This window comes from Epinephelus moara, chromosome 17, assembly GCF_006386435.1.
Source record: "Epinephelus moara isolate mb chromosome 17, YSFRI_EMoa_1.0, whole genome shotgun sequence".
NCBI lineage: Eukaryota > Metazoa > Chordata > Actinopteri > Perciformes > Serranidae > Epinephelus > Epinephelus moara.
The window spans coordinates 2,897,749-2,924,462 of record NC_065522.1 but is presented as its reverse complement, the minus strand read 5'-3'; the positions used below and the strand labels follow the sequence as shown (position 1 = coordinate 2,924,462).

At 39.6% G+C, this 26,714-nt stretch overlaps 1 protein-coding gene across 1 annotated transcript in view; it reads left to right on the top strand.

The window, feature by feature from the left end:
* Nucleotides 1–26,714, top strand: part of ank2b (ankyrin 2b, neuronal) — a 157,526-nt gene that overhangs the window by 45,306 nt on the left and 85,506 nt on the right. Inside the window, exons 7-20 of the mRNA XM_050066933.1 lie at nt 520–543; nt 3,875–3,973; nt 6,731–6,829; nt 7,387–7,485; nt 12,753–12,950; nt 13,122–13,220; nt 16,153–16,251; nt 16,451–16,549; nt 16,660–16,857; nt 20,869–20,967; nt 21,483–21,581; nt 24,218–24,415; nt 24,653–24,751; nt 25,124–25,222. Coding sequence (XP_049922890.1) covers nt 520–543; nt 3,875–3,973; nt 6,731–6,829; nt 7,387–7,485; nt 12,753–12,950; nt 13,122–13,220; nt 16,153–16,251; nt 16,451–16,549; nt 16,660–16,857; nt 20,869–20,967; nt 21,483–21,581; nt 24,218–24,415; nt 24,653–24,751; nt 25,124–25,222 — 1,608 coding nt within the window. The remainder of the gene's footprint in view (nt 1–519; nt 544–3,874; nt 3,974–6,730; nt 6,830–7,386; nt 7,486–12,752; nt 12,951–13,121; nt 13,221–16,152; nt 16,252–16,450; nt 16,550–16,659; nt 16,858–20,868; nt 20,968–21,482; nt 21,582–24,217; nt 24,416–24,652; nt 24,752–25,123; nt 25,223–26,714) is intronic.

Below are 26,714 nucleotides of genomic sequence, written 5' to 3'. Positions count from 1 at the left end.
AAGAAACATGGCAGTGCAATGGTGACATCCACAGAAGAGGACCCACTCCATATGTACAAATAAACAGCTTATTGTAAGGTAACGAAAACACAAAGATTGTCATTTTCAGGTGCTTCTACACTTAAGAAAACATACTTATTATATTATATTCGATTTCTGCCAGCTTATCCCCCTGAATCCTATACACTGGACCTTTAAATAGACTCTCTTTAGTGATATTCTAGGGACAGCAGGAGCCAGTTTGGCAGATACAAAGCCTGAAATCAGCAATTAGTGAGCAGGTCATTCATTCAGAGACTGAATACGCACTTTTTTGATGTAAGAATACATACTGTGGGGGAGGGTAATTTGACATTGCCCTTTTACAATGGATTACAAAGTTTTATTATTTTCTATTACATCTGAGAAAGTGCACCAAAGGGAAGCGACCCATACCAGCCACGTCGCTTGCCATTGCAATAATGTGTTAAACAAGCCTAACTGAAATGATCTTTCCCTCCCTCATTCCTCCTGCTTCAGATGATGGTCAATAGGACTACTGAGGTATACACACGCTCCTTTGATTCTCCACAGATTCACTATACAGTCCCATTTATTTTTTCTTTCCCTCCACCATTTATGTCTTTCACTTGCGCAGCACTGCATGGTGTCAGTGAAGAGTCATTTGGTTCATTTTACAGTTCCCTCAGTTTCTGTTGGTTTGATAAGATAATAAGTCACCATACACAGCTGACATGAATGGCCAAGCTGCTGCCATGTGTCCTGAACTCAAGCAATGCACACAGTCTGCTTTTCTTTACTTGTCAGCTTTGGATTTTTGTTTATTCATACTCTGTATGCATTTTCATTCTGTTCTCTTCAGTTTTAATTTGAGTGATTTTGTCCCCAGCTTAGGAATCTCCTTTTGTTTATGTCATATCTGCCCCTCAGTACATTTAGAAGTATCTCTAAAAGTCATCATAAATGAGATGTGGGGTTTATGGATTTATTGTAAACAGTTACCTCCTGCAACGTTTTGATTTGATGAATACTTTGCTGATGCATTTCTGGGACAGTTATGAATGTATATTGTCCACTATTCTGTCTTGTAATTTTGTCTGTATAAGTCATGTTGCATGGTTTCTAGAGATGCACTATGAACTGCTTAGTGTAAAACCATATTGGTTCAGTTATAGCATACAATATACATCCTTTGTATGGAAGTCCAGTGCTGCCAAAATAAAAATGAAATCATTGTATCAAATTGAAATTTTAGAAATATGATTTTATTTTCATCTTTACATATGCAAATTTTATTATTATGCCTCTGCACCAGCATGAACCGTGGCTGGAGGCATTATGCTTTTGGGTTGTCCATCCATCCGATTCTTGTGAATCTGAAATCTCAAGAACACCGAATTTCCCTCACATACCTTAGGAGAATTTTTTCAGATTTGGCACAAACATCCACTTGCACTTAGGGATGAACTAATTAGAATTTGGTGGTCAAAGGTCAGGGTCACTGTGACCTTGCGTCTGTCTCATTTTGTGAACGTGATATCTCAAATACCTTGAGAGAATTTTTCCAAATTTGGCACAAACTTTCACTTGGACTGAAGAACAGACTGCTTAGATTTTTGTAGTCAAAGGTCAAGGTCACTGTGACCCTGCATCTGTCTCATTCTTGTGAACATGATATCTCAAGGACAACTTGAGGGAATTTCTTCAAATTTGGCACAAACATTCACTTTGAGTCAAGGGTGAATTGATAGAATTTGGTGGTCAAATGTCACTGTGATCTTACATCCATCTCATTTTGTGTACATGATATCTCATGAAGGCCTTAAAGAAATTTCTTAATATTTGGCACAAACATCCACTTGGACCAGAATTGAACTGATTAGAATTTTGTGGATGATGTCACTGCGACCTCACAAAATATGTTTTTGGCCATAGTTTAAGAATTCGTGCGAAATTTTCATATGTTTCATAAGAAATTTTGCTAGACAAACGTTTAATAAGATAAAATAATGAAGTAATGACATTTTATATCCATATGGTCAAAGGTCAGCAAAGGTCAGCTTCAGTGTGACACCATAATGTTCGACAAAAACCCTTTTTTGGTCGGATACTGAATTACTGACACTAATCTTGGGGGCCCACCTTGAAATTGTCCTAATTATATAGATCTTCGGGGAACATGTGTTTGAGGCATCCATTTTTTCACATACATGGATGTTAACTGTACCTGCGACTTTACGGTTCCTGGAGGCATACAGCCGCAAGGCAGTAATTCTGGGTTTTTTTCTGACAATCTTACTGCACTCACAAATAGAAAATTAAAATTGGTTAAATTATTTTTTATTTCAATATTGGCAGTTCTGGTTTTACATACATGAAACTTCCTGACCAAGTACTTCACATGCATGCTTTTTTATAGAAGATTCTCAAATTACTAGTATACAGTGTAACATTTACTCCTTTACTACTACAACACTGCTTATCAATGATGGCATGGGAAGCTTACAAAGCTTTAAAAATATTACCTGCTTGGCCAAAGACTTGGCATTGACTAGCATGTTGCATCGAGGCTACATTAATTTGCACCATTCTAAGCTTTTGACTGTGTAAAGTTTTTAAACCATCACGTTAGTCACTGTATTCTTCACACTTTTGTAAACAACTTTTTCACATTAAATCGGACCACACTTACAGAATGGCAAGGTAAGGCAAGAATCTCACAACTACTCCAATCTGCTCTGCAATCTCTAACTTTTCTCATATATTTCTCATTGCTAACTCTGATACTTCTATGACGTACAGTTAACATAGTGCACTTTGGTGTTGATCAGAAATGTACCCTCCTTGTTATGTGTCACTTTGTGAGTTCACTCTAATTTGGTGTCTTCGGGTAGTTAATATTGTTTGTCCATCTTCATGTCAATCCTGATGATGTGTATACTGTACATCTGTTTGTTCTGCTTCGTTTTTTGTCTTTCTTGTTTGAAATTGTTTTTTGAGGCCTACGAAAAATATGAGATATTTTTGTCTCAAAATTATTTGTGTTAACAAATTAACAATCCATGCGTTCATAAAACACCTGCCACAAATACAAAAATGATTGGTAAACTCACAAAAATATTTTGCAAATATAAAACACAGTTGCAAATACACAAACAGCTTCCACAAATAAAAACACATCTGTGAATACATTTAATTGAAATAAATGGAAAACATTTGTGAATATCTTTCACATTTCAACATTTACAACTTTCAAACACATATTTTTGAATCCAGTTTTTATTTGTGAATCTCCATGCTATGCTTGCAGATTTGCATTTGAAGCACACTAGTGTATGTTTTATGCATTTATTTGTTTAATTTTTGGTATTTCTGAATTTGCACATCGGTTTTATATTTGCAAGTTTTTTTCTGTGAGTTTACGAATCTTTTTTGTATTTGTGGAAGTTGTTTTATATTATTTATCTATATTACAGATTACACATTTTACATGCACATGGATTGTCCAACTGCTCACATAAACAATATCAAGACAAATCTGTCTCCATACAAAGGTCTTCTTTTACTTTCATTTCTGTACTTGATAATCTGCATGGAAGTCACATGTCAGAGTGTGTTTTTTTGGGTAGTGTGTATGGGTGCTACATATTCTGACTTGAATATTTTCCAGAGGAATTGGTTTTTACTTTTCCCTGTGACTTTCCCATTTTCTTTGCTTTCAGTTTAGTTTTTGTTCACCTGTGATGCTTCATGCGACTGCTGCATGCTGGGAAGTCTAAAAATCAGGAGACACAAGGTTAAAGTATATGAAGCACAAGCTAATGTCTGACCTCTGTCCTTCTATGTGTGTGTCTCTTTCCTGTGTGTCTTTCAGAGTGGATTCACCCCCCTACATATTGCTGCCCACTACGGCAACGTAAATGTGGCAACACTCTTACTGAACCGAGGGGCAGCAGTCGACTTCACAGCAAGGGTAGGATTCAGCTCTGTTATTTTGGTGTAATGAGTGCACTGAAAGACACTTTAACTCCACTGAAACAACAATATTGGTGGCTGCTGAGTCTCAGGGCTATTGGCTATTAACCTCCAGGGGTGGGAATCACCAGAGGCCCCACAATACAATATTAGCATAGTACTTAATTCACGATACAATGTTATCACGATACTTAAGTCAAGATATGATATTATCATGATACTAAAGTCCTGAAACAACATTATTACGATACTTAAGTCATGATGTGATATTATCACAATACCTGAGTCACAATACAATATTTACACGATTCTTAAGTCAGGATACGATATTATCATGATACATGAGTCATGCTACGATGTTATCATGACACTTGAGTCATGTTACAATATTAAAACAATACTTAAGTCAGGATACGATAACAGAACTTGAGTTACAATACGATATTATCACAATACCTCAGTCAGGATATGATATAACCATATTATCACAGTACTTAAGCCAAGATACAGTATTCTCACAATACTTGAGTTACAATACGATATTTTTGCAATATTATCATGTTGTGATATGATATGATGTGATACTATAATAATACTTGAGTTACAATATGATATTATCACAATACTTAAGTCAGGATACAATATTATCACTATCCTTGAATCACAATACATAAGTCACATTACAATATAACTGCATTTTTAAACATTGTGATATGCTGAGTATTGTAAGTGTTACATACTGAGACACATTGAAAACAGAAAAATACAAGCAAATACAGAAATGCTGCCAGTTATATACAACATACAGACCATTTCACCAGAACTGCATTATGAGGCAACAGCTTACGTCCATGTTTACTTCCTGTCAGTGCTGCCTTTCACATACACTGCAAAACATTTCAACAGAAAATACAAAAGGACCCATTTAGAATCTGCATATTGTTAAGTTTGAAACGGTTTATTGGAGCTCACTGGAGGACACTAAAAACTGATTAGCAACTAAAATTAGCTACTAAAATGCTAACATAGGTGGGAAGCCAATATTGTAAGTAACATTGCAATCACTCAGCATAATGTTACTAACAACGAGGCATACAGAGTATGTTATGCTTCATACAGACAGGATGAGTGCATTCTCCCAAACCTTTTAACTGCATAGGATTTCAAAACTCTGTAACCTCACTGTTAGCCACACTAGCAATCTCATGAGGCTTAGGAGAGTGCAAGGTGTGAAAAAAAAAGTTTTTATCCACGCTGCTCAAATGGCTAAAAATAAAACATATGCCTTGTTTTTTGGATGATATTAAAGGAATAAAAAAAATATATATCTGAAAGGGCAGAAATGAAAGATAAAAATGTGCACTGTTCAGTTTGCTGGAGGCGAGGCAGGAGTTTGACACAGTTTCAGACTTAACTGTTTTATTTCTAGCTCAACAATAATATTTATTGTGTCAAACAGCATGCCAAGGAAACAAGCAAACCTCCTTTCAGTGTATACCAGCTAAAGAGCCCTCAACATAGACCTGAAAAGCACAAAATAACATTTAAATGCAAATATATGTGATTAGAACAATAAAATATATTAACGAGAATAAGCTGATTAGTTTGTGAATTGTTTGAAGGAATACTCATACTTTGCTTTTAATATTACAAATTAGAATTGGAAATTCAATTTTGCTAACTGATTCAAGTATATTACTATGCTTTTTTACTATGCGTCCACACTTTGGCCAGTGGCATTATGTTTTCAGGTTGCCGACCATCCATCTGTATAGCTGTCCATCCATCTGTTCATCCCATTCTTGGTAACACAATATCTTAAGAACATCTTAAGGGAATTTCTTCAAAAGTTTTCTTGGACTCAAGGATAAACTGATTCGATTTTGGTGGTCAAAAGTCAAGGTCACTGTGACTTTGTTTGTCACATACTTGTGAAAGTGACATCTCAAGACAAACGCTGACTTGGACTCAACAATGAACTACTTAATATGTAGTAGTCAAAGGTCAAGGTCAATGTGACTTTGCATCCATCTCATTCTCGTGAATGCAGTATCTTAAGAGGGCCTTGAGGGATTTTTCTCAAATTTGGTACAAATGTCCACTTTACAATACAAATGAATAAACTGACTAGAATTTGGTGGTGAAGGGTCAAGGTCACTGGGACCTCATAAAACAAGGTTTTGGCCATAACTCAAGAATGCTTACACTAATTTAGACACAATTTCACACAAATGTCTAATAGGATAAAGTGATGACATTTTATATCCAAAAGATCAAAGGTCAACTTCACTGTGACATCATAATGCTCTTTTCTGGCCATTATTCAATGTCATAAATCAGGAACAGAAGGGGAGACATTTGGTCAGATACTGAATTCGTGACACAAATCTTGGGTCTCCACCTTGAAATTGTGCTAATTGTATAGATCTTCTGTGCTGCTGAGGGAAAGATGTGTGTGAAGCATCCATGTTTTCACAGACATGGATGTAAATTGTAAGAGCAACTAGAGTGGTTTGCAGAGGCATACAAAGGCAAAGCTGAAATTCTAGTTTTAATACTAATTTTGAGATGTCACTTTTAAGTGTTGTTTGTATATATGATTAACACTGTCAAATCAATTACTATGACAGTACAATACAAGTGTGGATTCAATTTCAGTAACCTCTTCATGAATAATCAGAAATCTGAGTATTTTTAATGTGTCTAACTAAGACAAAGTACATTTCATTAAATATCCTTTTTCTCACCTCCACAGAATGGGATTACGCCTCTACATGTGGCATCTAAGCGTGGCAACACTAACATGGTTGGCCTGTTACTGGACCGTGGCTCTCAGATTGATGCTAAAACAAGGGTGAGTATCATGACAAGCCCAACTATGGTGTCTAATAAAAAAGAGAACTTGTCTCAAGTCCGCAGCACACTACTGATGAAACACTGCCAAGTAAAATGTTTCTGCTATCATATCTGCAGGGGCAGAAAATGACCAGCTTATTATTAGTATCTCCATTACGGACAGCAGCTGTGAATGCTAAATGCTCAGTGGGTCAGTGGATTAAGTTGAGTGTAACACTGGACATCCTGACCTCTGCTTCATGTTGGTTTATGTGTGCCAGCTAGCAGGACACTCATGTTATTAGCTGTATTTGACTCCAACCAATACAAACAACATTCAGCCAGTGTTAGTTGCTGGCTACACCTGTGTATTGGGAGTAACCAGGCTGTGTTGAGGGTTTTTTCTGGTTAAGCCACTGACCCCAACTGACCAGATTAGCTCAGTTAAAAAGCACTTCTGCATGTAAGCAATGATATCAGTACAGTGAAATCACTATTCGTCTTTAGCCTCCAGACACGTCAATGTCAGTATGTGTTCAGTGACTATGAATGTGTTTCTGTGTGTGTGTTCTGTAGGATGGTCTAACTCCTCTGCACTGTGCAGCCCGGAGTGGACATGATACAGCTGTGGAGTTGCTGCTAGAGAGAGGAGCACCCTTGCTGGCCAGGACCAAGGTGGGTCACATGTCCATTCACCTTTCACAGAAAAAGGGACAGAAGCATGCTATGTTGTTACTCAATGACTTTCTCAAACTCTGTCCCATCGGCTTGTTACAGGTATAAAGTAGTCTATAGTTTGGTTTCCACCCAAATGTAGGGCAAATTTTAACCAATTTTCAGAAAATCAGCAAAGGAAAATGCATTTTTATGTGCTTCTCCATCTAATACGGTTATGTGAATCTTGGAAGGTGGTTCATTGAGATAAGTAGTAGGTGTTGAGTAAAGGCCCGAACATACTCGGGCGGAACGTACGCGGAACAGACTCCGCGGAGGTCCGCGCGGACTCAAAGCGGACGTCCGCAAGCCCTGTGTGCGCAAAGCTCAGATTTTACAACCGCGCGGACTCCGCTCCGCACACCAGTGACTGCTCGGCAAGTATTTTTCACATCGCGGGGATTTTTCACGGACATTTTTACAGGAAACTACAACGCGGAAGTGCGCTCGACTATGGAAGCCCGAATAACTGCGGACATTCCTCGCGGAGTCCGCTCCGCTTATAGTATACCCGAGTATGTTCGGGCTTAGGTCAGCAGTCAGTTGATTGTACCTACTGTATTAGTGGTTCAGTCAAGAACTATTTTAAGTTTGACATTTTGGGAAATAAAGTTGTTTGTAATTTTACTCTGGTCAAAAGAGAAGATTGATGGCAATTTTATATCCACTGTACATATTCAGTGAATAGATTCTTGTTTATTTAACTGATGTACAAATAAGGTGTACATATACGACACTGCTATTAAAAGCAGTTTACTTTGGAGCTCTTTTTATGCCTGACGATAGCTGTGGTTGGAGGCATCATTTTTTCGAGTTGTCCATCCCATTTGTAATGACAATATCTCAAGAGCACCATGGGGGAAATTTGTCAAATTTGGTACTAATGTCCACTTTGACTCAACAATGAGCTGATGGTGGATAAGGCCAAGGTCAATGTGACCTTGCATTTGTCTCATTCTCATGAACGCAAAATCTCAAGAGCACCTTGAGGGAATTTTTTTTTAAATTTGGAACAAACGGCTACGTTTCATAAAGCATGAACTGATCAGAATTTGGTGTTCAAGTGTCAAGGTCACTGTGTCCCTGTCTGTCTCATTCTCGTGAATGCAATATCCCAAGAACACATTGAAGGAGTCTTTAGATTTGAGACAAACATCTACTTGGACTTAAAAATAAACGGATTAGATTTGAAGGTCGGGGCATCGGTAGCGTAGTGGATAGTGCCGGCACCCCATGTACAGAGGCATTGCCTCGCTGCAGCGGTCGCGGGATCGAGTCCGGCCTGCGACCCTTTGCTGCGTGTCAGTCCCCGCTCTCTCTCTCTGTCTCCCCATTTCACACACTGTCCTGTCCATTAAAGGCAAAAGTCCACAAAAAATAAAAGAAAAGAAAAAAGATTTGAAGGTCAAGAGTCACTGTGACCTTGCGTCTGTCATCATTTTCTGAAACGCAGTATCTCAAAAAAGCCTAGGGGGAGTTTCCTCAAATTTGGCACAAACGTCAAATTGGACTCAAGAATGATTAGAATTTGGTTGTCAAGGGTCAAGGTCACTGTGACCCTGTCCATTGCATTCTCATGAATGCGATATCCCAAGAACACCTTCAATCAATCAATCAATCAATCAATCAATCAATCAGTCAGTTTTATTTATAAAGCCCAATATCACAAATCACAATTTGCCTCACAGGGTTTTACAGCATACGACATCCCTCTGTCCTTTGGACCCTCACAGCGGATAAGGAAAAACTCCCCAAAAAAACCCTTTAACAGGGGAAAAAATGGTAGAAACCTCAGGAAGAGCAACTGAGGAGGGATCCCTCTTCCAGGACAGACAGACGTGCAATAGATGTCGTACAGGACAGATGAACATGATAAACAGTAATCCATATGACACAATAAGACAGAAAGAGAGACAGAGACAGAGACAGAGAGAGATGCAGGACAGACGGTAATGACAGTGGCTTACAACAACATTAGTTAAAGTAACAATATTATAATAATAATTACGGCTATTGTGGTACAATATGTTGAAAGTATATCTTAATATCTGATAATATACATGTGTGACAATAGTCATATGTGTATAATAACAGTAGAAGTATGACTAATGATAACAGCAGCAGGAGGCATCAGGCAGGACCATGGCAGCAGCACAACCACACATGTCACACTATCCAGGCACCGCTGCGAAGTTAACCTGCGAGACAGTGGAGCACAAAGGCTCTGGAGAAGAAGCCGAGTTAGTGACATGCAGTACAGCTGAGTTAGCGAGATGCAGTAACAGGACATAAGTGTTAGCAAAGGAGAGAGAGAGAGAGAGAGAGAGAGAGAAGGAGAGAAGGTGCTCAGTGTATTATAGGAGGTCCCCCGGCAGACTAGGCCTAAGTCAGCCTAACTAGGGGCTGGTACAAGCCAAGCCTGAGCCAGCCCTAACTATAAGCTTTATCAAAGAGGAAAGTCTTAAGTCTAGTCTTAAATGTGGAGACGGTGTTTGCCTCCCAGACTGCAACAGGAAGATGATTCCACAGGAGAGGAGCCTGATAGCTGAAGGCTCTGGCTCCTGATCTACTTTTGGAGACTTTAGGGACCACGAATAACCCTGCGTTCTCCGAGCGCAGAGTTCTGGTGGGATAATATGGCACTATGAGCTCTCTAAGATATGACGGAACCTGACCATTTAAAGCTTTGTAAGTTAATAGTAGGATTTTAAATTCAATTCTGAATTTTACAGGGAGCCAGTGCAGAGAAGCTAAAACAGGAGAAATATGATCTTGTTTCTTAGTTCCTGTTAGTACACGTGCTGCTGCGTTCTGAATTAGCTGGAGAGTTTTTAAAGACTTATTCGAGCTACCTGATAATAGGGAGTTACAGTAATCCAGCCTTAAGGTAACAAAAGCGTGGACCGATTTTTCTGCATCTTTTTGGGTCAGGATTGGCCTAATTTTCGCAATATCACGCAGATGAAAAAAAAAAAACTGCAGTCCATGAGGTTTGTTTAAATGGGAATTAAAAGACAGATCTTGGTCAAATATTACTCAGAGGTTTCTTACGGTAGTGCTAGAGGCCAGAGCAATGCCATCCAGAGAAACTATGTCATCAGATAAAGAGTCTCTGAGTTGTTTAGGGCCAAGAACAATAACTTCAGTTTTGTCTGAATTTAACATAAGGGAATTGGTGCTCATCCAGGTTTTTATGTCTTTAAGGCATTTTTGAAGATTAGTTAATTGATCAGTTTCTTCTGGCTTTATCGATAAATACAGTTGAGGGAATTTCTTTAGATCTTACACAACCATTCACTTGGACTTAACGATAAACCGATTCAGTTTTGAAGGTCAAACAGCAAGGCCACTGATATCATGCATCCGTCTCATTCTCATGAACGCAATATCTCAAGAAGGCGCTGAGGGAGTTTCCTCATATTTGGCACAAACTTCCACTTGAGCGCAAGAATGAACTAATTAGAGTTTGGTGGTCAAAGGTCAACATCACTGTGACCTCACAAAACATGTTTTTGGCCATGGCTCAAGAATCCATGCTTGATTTTTAAATGATTCAGAAAAAAATATAACAAAACTACACACAAATGTCTAACAGGATATAATTATGAAGTGATGACATTTTATATCCAAAAGGTCAAAGATCAACTTCTACATGACATCATAATGTTCTACAAAAACACTTTTCTGGCCATTACTCATTGTCATAACTCAGGACCAGAAGGGAAGACATTTGGCCAGATACTGAACTGATGAGTATGAAGCATCTATGTTTTTACAGACATGTATTTAAAATGTAAATGCAACTTGACTGGTTCACTGAGGCATACAACCGTACGGCGGTAATTCCAGCTTGACCCACAGTAGTATCCTGTTCATGTACTGTACAGTAGTAAGGGTCCTGTTGGATGTGAACAAATTCTGAGTGACTCCTGGATGTACTGATTAGTATCAAGTAAGCTAGCAGGACACAACATGTAAAATAGACAACTTTGTAGTCCTTGGGAGGTCTGTACTTTTTGCACTCTTTGCACTTAGTGGTTAGCATAGCTCTGTTGCTCTTAGTTCACTTGCTTCTGGTCTATGTCCTACGAGTTAGTTAGGCTATATTTCATCAATGTTCTCATCTGATTTTGGGTAAGACAGCATAACAGCATAAGTATAAAGTGCTCCATTTTAACAGAAAAACTAACAAACAGAAAAACTTTAAATCTGTCAATCTGATTGTAACATTACAGATACATTTGACATATGATAGCCTGACACCTTTTCCCAACATAGCGAGCGGGCAAAATCTGGTGAATGGAGCATGAAAAATTGTCCAGATACACTACAAACAACTTCCAGGGAGCCTACAGAGCCCTTGGTGAGCCTAAGCAACAGCTTGCTGTTGCTCTGAAAATAGGTTGGAGGTGTGCGAAGCGGGGCGGCAGTAGCTCAGTCCATAGGGACCTGGGTTGGGAACCGGAGGGTCGCCTGTTCAAGTCCCCGTCCGGACCAAAATATGGAGCGTGGACTGGTAGCTGGAGAGGTGCCAGTTCACCTCCTGGGCACTGCCGAGGTGCTCCTGAGCAAGGCACCGAACCCCCCAACCGCTCTGAGCACCTGTCATGGGCAGCCCACTCTGACATCTCTCCACTTAGTGCATGTATAGGTCCTGTTTGTGCATGTGTGTGTTCGGACCTGTGTGTAATTGACAAACAGAGTGAAAAAAATTGAATTTCCCCTTGGGGATTAATAAAGTATATAAAATTAAAATTAAAAATGGAGCCAGGGCGAGCTTTTTTCAAACAAGCGACATGTCACTTTGCCTGTTTGCTAACGCATGAAGCAGATTAGGACATCTTCATTGGGAAACACAGAAACAACCTGATGTTTGCTTGCTCACTCATTCTCATCACATCCAGGTAGGAAGAGGTCTTAAAAGGGTAATATCTCTAAAATGTTGGCCAGTATTCCCTCTCATTTAAGCTCTGTTTTCGTCTCCACCAACTCCTGAGAAACATATTTCCTTTTAGCTGCTTTTCACCTGTTAGTCGCTAACTAGCACTTTTTAACAGTTTTTTCTTTTATCAGAGGGCTTTGTTAGTCATCATGGTTTCGTGTTCACCCACAACAATGACGCAAGAAGCAGTTTTATATCTATAGTACATAGCCACACAGTCATTTATCAAAAACCCCTCCTACCACTTATCTCCATCAAACTAAATTACCTTTCTCTCACATTTTAGAACGGGCTGTCTCCTCTTCACATGGCGGCACAAGGTGACCATGTTGAATGTGTCAAACACCTTCTGCAGCACAAGGCTCCTGTTGATGATGTCACATTGGACTACTTGACAGCGTTGCATGTGGCAGCTCACTGCGGTCACTACAGAGTCACCAAACTGCTGCTGGACAAGAGGGCCAACCCCAATGCCAGGGCACTGGTATGACACCAACTTAAACAATCGTCCTGTGGAAACCAGTCATAAGATACAAGTCACAAGGACAATTTAGTCAAGCCATATGTACTGTTTAAAGACTGAGATGTCTCTGATGACTAATATCGTGTGGTTTCATTGTTCACTGTAAGTGTGTGTGCCATGTTTCTCCAACAGAACGGCTTCACTCCGCTGCACATAGCCTGTAAGAAGAACCGAGTGAAAGTGATGGAGTTGCTGGTCAAATATGGAGCCTCTATCCAGGCCATTACAGAGGTACGGCACGCACCTGAGTGAAACTGAGATCAGCACACATGTTTCTTTGAACCTGTTGGGGCTACCAGATGGGTCCAGGTCTAGTTGGTAACATGTATCTGGCTTTACCTTGCAGTCTCCATTACCCACAGTACATTCTAGCAAATGCCATCACAGGCAAAAGGAGGAAGAGGAGGAACATGATTTTTTTTACAGAATATCTCTCTTATGTAATACTGTTTAAATATAGTGAGATTCTCAACAAATATGACAAAGAGTTAGTTTCATAAAAGTTACCAACTGTAGCTGTAAGGTCAGTTTCACTGTTAATGAGTTCAAGCTTTGACTTGTAAGCAGACAAATGTGTTATGTCTTTTAACTCCCATAGCTGAGAGGAGCCACAATACGATATTATCATGATACGTAGGTCACGGTATGATTTTATTGCGATATGCTGAGTGCGTTACTATATATTGGGTTTAAATTATTTTTAATTTTCATTCGATCTCGTAAATATTTCATTAGCAGATGTACATTGGTTTCATTCGATCTCCTGAACATTTTTATGTGTACAAATATGGCCCATGCCTACCCCAGTCTCTCATCCTCCCATATGCACACACACAGAAAAAAACAAAACAAAAACAAAGCATAACTCAAAAACAGACAAATGACAGCACACACACACACACACACACACACGAAAGAAAAAAAAATAATAATAATAATAATAATGATAATGAATACCAATACATGCACAGTGACAAATTAGATGTACTTATGAATCATGTTTTTCTAATTGAGTATATAGTGGATACCAAAGGTCATGGAATAAGTAGCCCCGACTAAATGTTGGTGACAGTTCATTTTCCATAAGAGAAGTATTTCTTAGCAAAATATGTGATGATGATCAACAGTCTACATTTCTTTGATTCTAAATGACTGTTAGTTATGTTGTTTAATAAATAAACACATGGGGATAACTCAAATTCTTGTTTTAAAACTGATTTTGTAAATGAATGAATCATGTTCCAAAAATCCTTCAGTTTGTCACATTGCCAGAACATATGCAAGAATGTTCCTTCTTGAGTTTTGCATCTTGGGCAATTTGGTGAGTTTTCTTTGGAAATTTTTATGCATTTTTATAGGAGTAAGATAGAATTTATGAATAAATTTAAAATTAGTTTCTTTAATCTTATTACTTGTAAATGGAAAGAATATTCTATCACAGATGTTTTGCCAAGCGTTTTCATTTAATCTCATCGCCAAATCTGTCTCCCAGCTCTTTTATAGGGCGGGGAAAACTGCTTGGCCACCGTTAATTAACGTATCATATAATTTACTAATTTGGCCTTTAATTGTGGATGAGGTAGTTAATTTCTCTTCCAATTCAGTCAGTTCAAAGTTCAGCTTTTTTTCTTTAATAAGTGAACGTATAATACTCTGAATTTGCATATATTTTAAGAAATCCGAATTAGGGATGTTAAATTCCGCTCTTAACTCCTGAAATGCTTTTAATTGCCTGTTTTTGTGAAACAGGTCTTTAAATTATGATAGATTGGGATATATTACCTTTTCTTACAGCTGCAAAGTATTTCTCCAAAGGAAAACTTTGTCAATATCAGTTTTACCTCAAAAGATAAAGTTTTCAGTCTGTTCATCTGACTTCAAAAATTGTTATTGTAGCAAAATGTGATGCAAAGCAGACACAGCTGTGTCAGTGAAAAAAGTCACATTCCTGGGTTCCTGTGTTTTTAGCATAACAAAAGCCTTGGTTTTCAACAACGCTGTATGGACGCAGATCTTTGCATATTAAGTAGATGATGGACTGTGTTATTTTCTTAGCTCTCTCAGATGAAGATGGTAATTTTGTCATGCTAAATGCGTCCACTGTTGGTTGTTTTTTTCGCCACAGTAGGTTTAGCGATAGCTTGGCCTTCAGCTAATGCCATCTCTGGATGGTGGAGTGTGAGGTGAGCCCTCATGTTCGTAGTATTCCCAAAGTATTTTATTCTCATATTTTCAGACACTGCTTGCAAATCACGTATCATATCCGAGTCCTCCTTTCCATCTGTGTTAAAAAATCCAAAATAAGTCCAGATGTTTGATTAAATCGCCGACGGCACATGTCTGGGATCTGTCTCCGGTGCCTCCATCTTTGTTTTGATGAACTTCCTGTCAAATGCTGCTGACCTCATTGTGGAAAAAAACATCAGCACCATCTAGTGGGCCGAAAAAGCAATTGATTTTATTATTCTAGTACCAAAAGTTGTGATAAAATGTGTATTTGCAAAAATTAATCATGTATATTATCAAAGATTGATATTTGGTATCCCTTTATTGAAACAATATCGCCATGCAAAATATCGGGATACTATGCTGTATCAATTTTTTACCCCCACCCCTATTACTTGACAATGGTACTGCAGTTGAAAACCCAGTGCTTGTGCTCTTGTGCAGTTACGTTTAGGTGAGGCTGATGTCACAGTAAAAGTGAAGGAGAAATCAATCAACTGTTGTACAGCCTGTTTTAAATAACAGAATATATGGAGCTGTTTTATTAATAGCATGATAGTTGGCACAATTATAAGATTAATGTGATTAATGGGAAATAGATGAAAAGATTATGGTTTGGCTAATTATTAATTGTCTAATCTGATCAAAGATATTCTTCATTCATTCATTCATTTATTCATTCATCTTTGCTGTTTTCATAATAACTAAACAGCACAGAAGGTTACATTAGAGCAGACAGAGAATGTACCAGTATCATGTAATAAGATACACCCTAATTGATCCCACAATTGAGAAATTCCAGCCTATACCTGCTCTAATACTACTGTTTGGCATATTAGCACAAATTTGATGAGCTCTCTTTGAGTAACAAATACACATCCAACATGACTGACATGGTATCCTGTTGTTTCTCTTTTGCTTCTGTTTCTGTGTTCAGTCTGGTTTGACTCCCATCCACGTAGCAGCCTTCATGGGTCACCTGAACATTGTCCTGCTGCTGCTGCAGAACGGAGCCTCGCCCGATGTCAGCAATATTGTGAGTGATGGGAAGCAGGCCAATCACACAGACAGGGAAAGTCATTTGCAATGTATTTATTTTTAAATGAGAAAAGTGTCTGAAAATAGCACAGTGAGTACTCAGCTAACTATTTCAACTGAAATATGTGCACATTTCAGTAGAATATTTTGTGTATTGACTGCGCTGACCCATGTGTTGCCATGTGTTGTGTGCACAGCGTGGAGAGACAGCGTTACACATGGCAGCCAGGGCAGGTCAGGTGGAGGTGGTCAGATGTCTGTTGAGGAATGGCGCCATGGTGGATGCCAGGGCAAGGGTGAGACTGCTGTTATGTATGATGGCACACAAGAGAACACTTTGTACTTAATTGTTTTTCCACCATGCAGAGTATGTGTTTTCATTCTTAATCTACTGTGTTGTCTTCAGGAGGACCAGACTCCCCTCCACATTGCATCCCGTCTGGGAAAAACAGAGATTGTGCAACTGCTACTGCAACACATGGCCCATCCTGATGCTGCCACAACCAACGGCTACACCCCCCTCCACATCTCAGCCAGGGAGGGTCAGGTGGAGACAGCCTCTGTCCTGCTGGAGGCCGGAGCTTCACACTCACTGGCCACCAAGGTGGGTTGAGGAGACATGGTCAAAAGGATCAAAGGCGGTCCTGACTCCCAGCCATGAGGGGAATACACTAAATAGGAAAATCCATATCAGTCTTAAGGAGTAAGGACATGGTTAGCCTAGTTTAACATAGAGATGAAAAACAGCTAGTAGAAGTGTCAAAAACTGCAGTTCCACTAATTGGCCACTTGAGGCATGTCAAAATGCCTAACTGTGTAGCAGAAATAAACATCTTTACAGCCCGGTACAAAAAAATAGTTTAGGTCTCTATAGTTCATTTCCCCCTCCATGATACCTGTACAGTGGTGAATTTTTTTATGTAACTCACCCATTTAATGGTAATGGTAATGGACCTGCATTTGTATAGCGCCTTTCTAGTCATCCAGCCACTCAAAGCTCTTTTTACACTACAAGTAGTCTCTATATACAGACTCTACATTCAGTGAATGTAGCCTAGTCCGAGTCCAAGTTTGAGCCGGCTGCAGTTGTTGCCAGGTTAAACGGTCCGTGCGGTGAACTAACGAGGCGGAACATAATTGGCGTCACTGCAAACTCTGAATCCATCGCAATGGTTCAGCATATTTACTTATATATAAACGGAAGTTGGAAACGGAAATTTGCCTCCTCCGCCCAAATCAAACCGGAATGCCAAAAAATTGGGGGTCTGCCCACAGAGGCTGTATCGCCATCTGCTGGAAGTCAGACGCCGAATACAGCCGATGGGTTCCGAGAATGCACTCCAAGTCACTGTCACCCATTCACACACACATCCATACACTGGTGGACGAGGCTACCATACAGGGTGCCACCTGCCACTCAGTTTTTAACACACTCACATACCAATGGAAGCATCATTGGGAGCAATTTGGGGTTCACTAACTTAATCAAGGATACTTCAACATGCTGACTGGAGGAGCCGGGGATTGAACTGCTGATCTTCCAATAGGTGGACAACCCGCTCTACCGCTGAGCCACAGCCGCCCCAAATGTTATTAAGGCTTAAAGTTATGCATAATTTAGGGTGTGGCTGCTTTGAGTGACAGGTTGTTCCCACATGTTGACAAGTCATTACGACGATGACAGTGTTAGATAACTTAGCTTAACACTGGCATCAGAGTCCTGCATAGGTCCATTTTTGAAAACCTGCACCTGCCAATACCTGTAAAGCTCAGTAACAGAACTGACCTGTTTCCCATCATTATGTCTAAGTCAGCTTGATAATAGTGATTTAGGTATCAAAATATTACATATATACTGCACATCCTTTTCATCTGTCTTATTCTAAAAAATAAAAATAGATTTTTGTTCTGCCCACCCACATGCAGTTCATTTTTACCCATGCCTGTACCCATGAATTTATATACTTATTTTTATCTGTAACACAGCTTTTTGCGGGTTACCTGTTGGGTACCTGACCTGGTGCAGGACTCTGACTGGTGTAACCCCAGATTCAGTATAGGCATAGCTGTAGCGGTTGCTATGTCAGTGTACTTTCAGTTCATGAAAGTTAATTGTAATGTTTTGGTTGCCTAAAAAGTATTAGCATTAGCATTATTACAGTTAACCAGTCTGGCGATGGCCAGAGTACTTAACTTGAGGCTTCAAATCCATAAAGTTATAATAATAGCTAGATAACAGATCCAAAGATGGCGCCTATTCATTTCAATAAAGTTTTTTGCCTTGTGCATACACCAAAAAAAGTTTCTAGCCTCTGGGTTTACTTTCCCGGTATGCTGCCCACTGAATATGTGCAGTAGTGTTTTTCCTGCTGACCCCACCCACAAGTTACCAGTTGGCCACTAGGAAAACTTGGCTGCAAGGCTGAGCAGCGTTCCAGAGGGTCTGTTCAAATTGGGATTCCATTAACCAATGGGTGACGTCACGGTTACTACATCCATTATTTGATGCTAGCAACACCTTTAAAGCTCCCTGACTGATGTTGTATTTTGTTTAATAAGCGCACAAAAAAAAATGTATTAACAACAGTCTTTGGTTTGAGGGGGAACTGCATGCTGGGAATATTTCCTCACTTTGAACAGAGCCATGCAAGCTGCTCCTCCCTGTCTTAAGTATGTATGCTGAGCGGGGCTATGTTTATTGCCCATGAATCCAACCTTTCATTTGTGAGAATGAGTGAAAATAATGTGTTCTCCTCTCAAATGTTACATATAATCTTTCTTTAACCACAGGAACAAATTATGGTTTCAAGAAGAATATGAGCACCATTCCAAATGCAGTGACCCTTTAGTTGGTAATGTTTATCTAATAGGGAACTGCTAGCATCAGATGTCAATAACTGCTAATCCTCTTTAAACATGCATTTTGGTCAGTTTCTTTCTGGTCTGCTTCTTGGTGTGGTGTTTTAATACCACCCAAGCTGAAATGGCATTTATTGCTGTGGAAAATCTGGTTACCACAGCACTAATGGATAGACATTACAGTATGTACTGTAACAGATAAGAGTAGGGGTAAGAATTGGTTATGTGCTTTATAAATACAAACAATTTCTACAACAAAATCTGCTGAAATTAATGCAGCTAATGCTCATATCCACCTCAGGATACATCTTAATATCTTACCAGCATGGAACAAATGTGCAGTAACAGCTATTTGTAGTACAGGATGTACAGATGAAGGAATAAGCTGTAGGTGCTACAAGTGCTGATCCCATGGTGCCCTCAGACAAAGAGGATACAGTGTTACTGTATGTACAGGTCTCTGTCTGTCTGACCCACTTATGGTGAATGATTGATGAGACTGAAAAGCCTTCTTCTGAACACAGTCAAGTGATTTATCATCATCACTGTGGAGCTGCACAGGCAACATCTTTACTTTACATCCAGGACAGGACAGATTAGTCCTTTAATGTATTCATACACTATTAAGGGGGAGACAAAGCACTTCCTGGTGGAGTGTGTTAGTCAGGGTTGAGCGGCTCTTCTCTCTCCCACCCCTGATGTCTCTCTCCTGGTTTCTCTCTGGGGATGAAGGGTGTAGCTGTTGCTATAGAAACCAAATTAAGAAAAGTTGTAGTCATGCGAGGGTAACACCCCATCCATGCGAGCATGTTCATGATAGTCATTTTCCTTAAATTGCTTCGACTATTGCTCTCCACATCTCACTTTAATGAGACCCTCTCCCCTCTCCTCCATCCATACCCTTTCAGGGTTATTTTTTCTTCTTTTATCTAATCGTGCATTGCATCATGTTTAATCTGAGGTTTGTCAAACAAAGGATTGCTCCAACCATGGAAGGGCTGGGTCATAAACAATCTGGTCATGTGGTTTCTGTCAGCTGCAGTCTCTTTCTTTATTTAGAAGTGGTTTAAGTGCCCCCTCTGCTGGTTTTATTATGAAAGTTAAATTATTTTGGTTTATGGTTACCTACAGTTGCATCAGCATGTCAGCCAGCTGAGAGTTCTTTATTGTTATATATCACAACAGTCCATTAGGCCTCAGATGATCTTATCTGACAAGATTTTGTCCCAGGAACCCTTAAAGGGACAGTCCACCCGAAAATCAAAAGTACATATTTTTCCTCTTACCTGTAATGCTATTTATCAGTCTAAATAGTTTTGGCATGAGTTGCTTAGTGTTGGAGATATCAGCCACACAGATGTCTGCCTTCTTTCCAATATCATGGAACTAGATGGCACTCGGCTTGTGGTGCTCAAAGTGCCAAAAAATACATTTGAACAACTCAAAGAAAGAAAATAGTTCCTACATGAAACTGCTAACAACAAGGTCTTTGGATTATCTTGAGTAACCGGCTCCTGATTTCTGGAAACAGATATTGCTGTTGAGTGGTGGTTTAAGCACCACAAGCAAGGTGCTATCTAGTTTCATTATATTGGAGATATCTACAAGACTCTAAAACTCAATCCAAAACCATCTAGATTGATAAATAGTACTACAGGACTGAAGTTGACCTAAGTTAAGGTGTGTCTAGATATCTTGACATTACTGTCTTTAAACACATTTTTTGTCTCTCCTTTGTGGCTGTTTCTCTCCACAGAAAGGTTTTACTCCCCTGCATGTGGCCTCCAAGTATGGAAGCCTAGATGTAGCCAAACTTCTGCTGCAGCGTCGTGCCCCACCTGATTTTGCTGGGAAGGTATGCATCCAAGATAAAAACATTCTGACTATATCTTTATAGTTTTTAGTGTACAGTATGATCTATCATGTCCACCCTTTGAATGATATGGTGAAGTCCGAATCCTTTATGTTATCTGTAAAAAGTTTTAAAATCTAAAACGTGTGTTGCTATTTTTCTTTATTGAGGTTAAGGTGACCACAGTAGCCCTGGTAAGCCTAGTTTGAATAAAGCCATTGCTTCATTTGGATTAACTATGATTTATTTCAGAAAACATTAAACAGATAACAGATGCCTTTTACATAAAATTCTTTTTTTTTTCATTGAATATGTAGTTCTTTGCAACATAATAAGGAGCCAGTCAGTGAAGCTTCCAGCTTTTGTTGTCTAACATAACTCTTATTCATCTCAACCTGCAGACTTGTGCTTTTCAACACTTTCTCTTAACTGTGTGTGTTAGTGTGTGTGGTGTTAATGGCTTGTTGCTGCACTAACTGCTGTTTAATCCATGTGCACTCACCGTCCATACCTTACAGAATGGCCTCACCCCGCTCCATGTTGCAGCACATTACGATAACCAGAAGGTGGCGCTCCTGCTTTTGGACAAAGGAGCGTCCTCTCACACCATGGCCAAGGTGAGAGTCCTCAGCCAACTGTGCCAGGGCTGAACATAAGTGGGCAAACGGGGGAAGCTTTCTGGGGCCCGGCTGCTTTAAACAACAAAAATAAACATAGTGTTTCTTTAAAATGAAGCCTGTCTGCTAATGAAAAGAACTCTCCTTAATTTGGTGTAAGCCTTTTTTGGTATGCAGCTGTTGTGGGAAAAAGAATGAATAGCCAACATAGCGAATTCCCTGCTATGCCAGGACCTGCACTGAAATCGAGATGCCAGAAAAGAAGAAAAGAGGGACTGAAAAGGGCTTTAAACCCCAATAATAATGTAATGAACACATTTTTCCAGTCAACTCAGAAAGCTGCCTCCAGACAGGCTGACAAGGCAAATGAAAGCCAGGAGGCAAATTTGTGTAGAGATAATGGGAAGATGGAGTGGAAGATTAATTGTCAAGTCAAGACATTACAAGTAGTGGACAGTTAAGTCAGAAGGTACAACATGTTTTTTTGTTTGTTTGTTTTTTTAGATGTGGTTCTAAAATTAGCCTTAAATTGGCATCCCTTTTTCTCAGTCATCGTAACTGAGTCACATCTGATCACACAGCCATCATAAACATACAGTTGGAATTGTCAGAAATCTTTCCAATGGTAGCAGTGGAAAAGATGAAATCTACTAAGAAAGGTCTCTTATGTTGCATTGGTGTTTTACCTCATGATAGAACATTAAAGCTTAGTGAGTTGTGCCACTTGACAGTAGATGGGACAATAGCTAGCTGAAGTCAGGAACTGTCATAAAGCCACAGCTCCCATCTAACGTTGAAATCATATATTGCTTTCAAACGGATAGCGCACTCTAGCGCCTCACTGTTTCAAATGCGTATTGCAACAATGGTAGCCGCTGTGTACCAAAAAGCTATGATAACATTGATGTAACCATGTCATCCGATACTTCATGGAGTATTCATTCAGGCTCCTACACAGACACACGTGACGCGAGTTGACAAACCCCCTCCTCACCATGCTGGCTGTGTTTACAACGTGGGACTGCTGAGGCGGGTGTAAATCGAAACAAACCAATCCCGTCTTGTCTTTTGACAACTGACAAGTGGCTCAACCTCACACACCTCATCCCTCTCCTCGCATCACGCTCAACCTCACACACCTCATCCCTCTCCTCGCATCACTGCGCCGCTGACAGCGGTGCTGGCCGCCAACAGAGGCTAACAGCTGTTAGTGTGATTGCATTACCTTTCTCCTTCAGCAGCTCTTTCCACCTGGGAAAGGCTACCCTGATGTAAAACCTTGTTTTTTGAATTCGCCGGTCATGTTGCCTTTTTGATTCCCTTCTGCGCTTTCTTGGCGACGAGGATTTCGTTTCCTGTGATGCTGCATATGCATGATCCTGTATTATACTCAAAGAGTGGGACTTTGTTAAGCTGCAGTAGTGCTGGGGTAGTGGCGAAGCGCCTCTTGCTCCTCTCCTTCGGCTTTTCAGTCAGGCAGCACTGGCCTGGCTCTCAACCAAAACGCCGAAGGCGGGGCTGTATGCCCCCTGCTGGCGGACGTATTCTCAAGATGGCGAAACGTTATGGAACCCCGCCAGACGACTTACCCGCACAATGTACAAACAAATCTGAAATTCTCCTTTTACGAGAATAAGTCAGATTATTGGTGGAAGTAATGTGACACCAATGAGGACATATTTATGAATGCAGACATCAATTTTTGCCAATTAACAACTGAAAATGTTACACAATGTCCCTTTAAGGTGCATGTAAAATAGTCTTATTTAAAATCAGATTTTTGTCAATAATTGGCTTTTTTTTATCATAGACACCTCAAACCAACTATATTTTAATTTTGGCCTCCTCTGAAAACCAGTTGTTTAGAAAAAGTCCTGAAAAATGTCCCAATGGGCAATTCTGACTCCTTCACTGTTGAAAGGTCCTTCCCCAGCAAGTAAAAAGGCAATTGCAAAATACTGCCCCCAGAAAAACTGTCCCACTACTAAGCATTTTGTCAATATTGCTAAACACTTACATCTTCTAGAACAGATGGCCTATTCCATACCTATTATTGTATGTACCATGTGTGACATCCTACTTTAAATTAGGAAAATTCTAATTAGTAACCTGCTCTGTGATTAATTAATCTAAATAATATAAATCATCAACTTTTGCTGTGAAAGTATTTTTAAAAATTCACTTCAAATGAATTTTGGCACAAACAGAGTGGATATGGAAAATTAAGGGTCAGCTTGCTGGGAACGAATAGCCCTTATGTTAGTAGATTCAGGAAATGACCGGAAATTCATTTTGAAATAATATACTTTTTAATCTTTGGGCTTGGGAGAAGCTATCAAGTATTTTCAAGTCATAGGCTCCAGTCCAAGTGAAGCCACAAGTCACTGGTGTTAAAGTCTAAGTCAGGTCTTTTTTTTGATTTTGTTAAGTCGAGTCTGAAGTCATCAAATTTGTGACTTGAGTCTGACTCGAGTCCACACATCTGCTAATGGATAACTTAGAGTGAAATCAACCTGTTCATGTTAATTCCCAAGAAACATATACGTAGGTGTATGAGGTATTCATCTGCCAACAAGTCAACAACAAGCAGTCAGAGTTACCAGTCAGCAGTGACAGCAGTTTCTCTCCTGATTCAGAATGGCTACACTCCTCTCCACATTGCCGCTAAGAAGAACCAGATGGAAATCGCCACAGTGCTGCTGCAGTATGGAGCTGAGACCAACATCCTGACTAAACAGGGCGTCACTCCGCTCCATCTGGCCTCCCAGGAGGGCCACGCAGACATGGCTGCCCTGCTTATCAGCAAGGGAGCCCAAGTCAATGTGCAAACCAAGGTACTGCAGAAACCTGCATTGGATTTTAGTCATACATCAATAAATCATCAACACAATGAAGTTTAAATATCTTTAATTATTATTTAGGGTAAAGAAATTTTAACCAAAGGACAACATACAGTATATCTAATTACAGTGTCAAATTATCTGCAGTAATTTATTTGACAAGACAGAATGGACAGAATGTGTCTGAATTGGTGGAACATACTAAGGGCTGTGTGTGTGCTCTTCCTGCAGAGTGGCCTGACTGCCCTCCATCTGGCAGCCCAGGAGGATAAAGTGGCTGTTGCAGAGATTCTAGCCAGGAACGGAGCCAACCTCGACCAGCAGACCAAAGTATGAACAATCATTTTGTTTATTTTACCGCATCATTCTCTGCACCCTCTCATGCCAAGATATTATCAATGGGGTGCCGTTTGTAAAGTGGCTCACACTGAAATTAACAGCAACATTTTGCCACATTTAGCTAACATTTGTTGTACCAACGTAGTGTGTTTATTTTGAAACAGACTGTAAATTTCCTGTGAAAATGGAAGACAATGTATGTGACAGGCTGAAGTTGACACAACGTCCCAGGGTACCTTGCACCTCATACCTCAGTGTGGAAAGTCCATGACCAAATGTGGATATGTCACAAAGTCGGAGTGAGAAGGTGTTGATTTTTGTGTTATTGATAATCGGTAAAACAGATTTGCTGTTGTTTTGCAGTTGGGATACACCCCGCTAATTGTAGCATGTCACTATGGCAACGCCAAGATGGTCAACTTCCTGCTTCAGAATGGAGCCAGTGTCAACGCCAAGACCAAGGTACTGACACTAAAGTAAAGCGCTCAGAATGTCATTGTTGTTTGAACTCCACATTTTTAACATTTAATATTCATTAATGCTATCATTGTATTCTGTAATTTTTATTTCTTTTTAAGATTATTTTTTGGGCTTTTTTGCCTTTATTGTATAGGACAGAGTGAAAGGGGGTGAGAGATAGAGAGCGGGGGGTGACATGCAGAAATGGTCGCAAGCCGGAGTCAAACCTACGACTGCTCCAGCGAGGCATCGCCTCTGTACATGGGGCGCCAGCACTATCCACTACACTACAGACGCCCCTGTAATTTTTATTTCTAACATGCTGCTTTTACTGTTGCATCAGTGAGAGAGTTTTCCCATAAGGTCATATGATCTTTTAACATCATAATTAATGTTATCATGACATCTTTTCCTCCAAATTAAATGACTGTTTTGATAAGAAACTTTTGTTACTAATACAGGCCTTAAAACATCTTTTTATGTCATACTAAGGCAGTGGTTCTCATCCTTTTTTATGTCAGGGGCCCCTAAATTTATATACATTAGGTCATGGACCCAGTTTAATAATGTTCTGCTTGAGGGACCTTCATTTGAAAAGATTTTGGTTGTTAATTATGATTCAGACCAGAATTCTATAGTTGTCAACTGCAGTTGGTGTTACGGGTTTTAACCAAGGGTGTGGTTTTTTGTTTTTGTATTTGTTTTGGTTTTTTTTGTTGTTGTTTTTTTATCCTCCCCAAGAAATCTGAGCATCAAACACTTTATTTCCTGCATTCTGGTGATTTTTAATGCAACAATTTGAGCCTTTTGTGCATAAAATGATGGAGGAAATGTCATGGTCTTTCCTGCTTCAACTGTTCATATTTGCTTCATCTTCTTTCCTTTTATGGCAAGTTGCAACCTGTTGCATCTATGGGTCGCATTCTCACTTATTTATTTACTTAAGCCCTTTGCTCCTCTAGGGAGCATAGGCCATTGACAAATGTCTTCATTTCACTCAGTTGTTGGCAGTTTGCTCTAGATCTCCCCAGTTCAATCAATCAGTCAACCAATTTTATTTGTAAAGCCCGATATCAGAAATCACAATTTGCCTCAGAGGGCTTTACAGCATACGACATCCCTCTGTCCTTTGGACCCTCACAGCAGATAAGGAAAAGCTCCCCAGAAAAAATGGTAAAAACCTCAGGAAGAGCAACTGAGGAGGGATCCCTCTTCCAGGACGGTCAGACGTGCAATAGATGTCGTACAGAACAGATCAACATAATAGATTTACAGTATTCCATATGACAAAATGAGACATAAAGAGAGGCAAAGAGAGAAGCAGGACAGACAGTAATGACAGTAGCTTACAACAACATTAATTTAAGTAATGATATTATAATAATAATTACGGCTATTGTGGTACAATATGTTGAAAGTGTATGATAGTATATGTATGTGACAATAATGATATGTGTATAATAAAAGTAGAAGTATGACTAATAATAACAGCAGC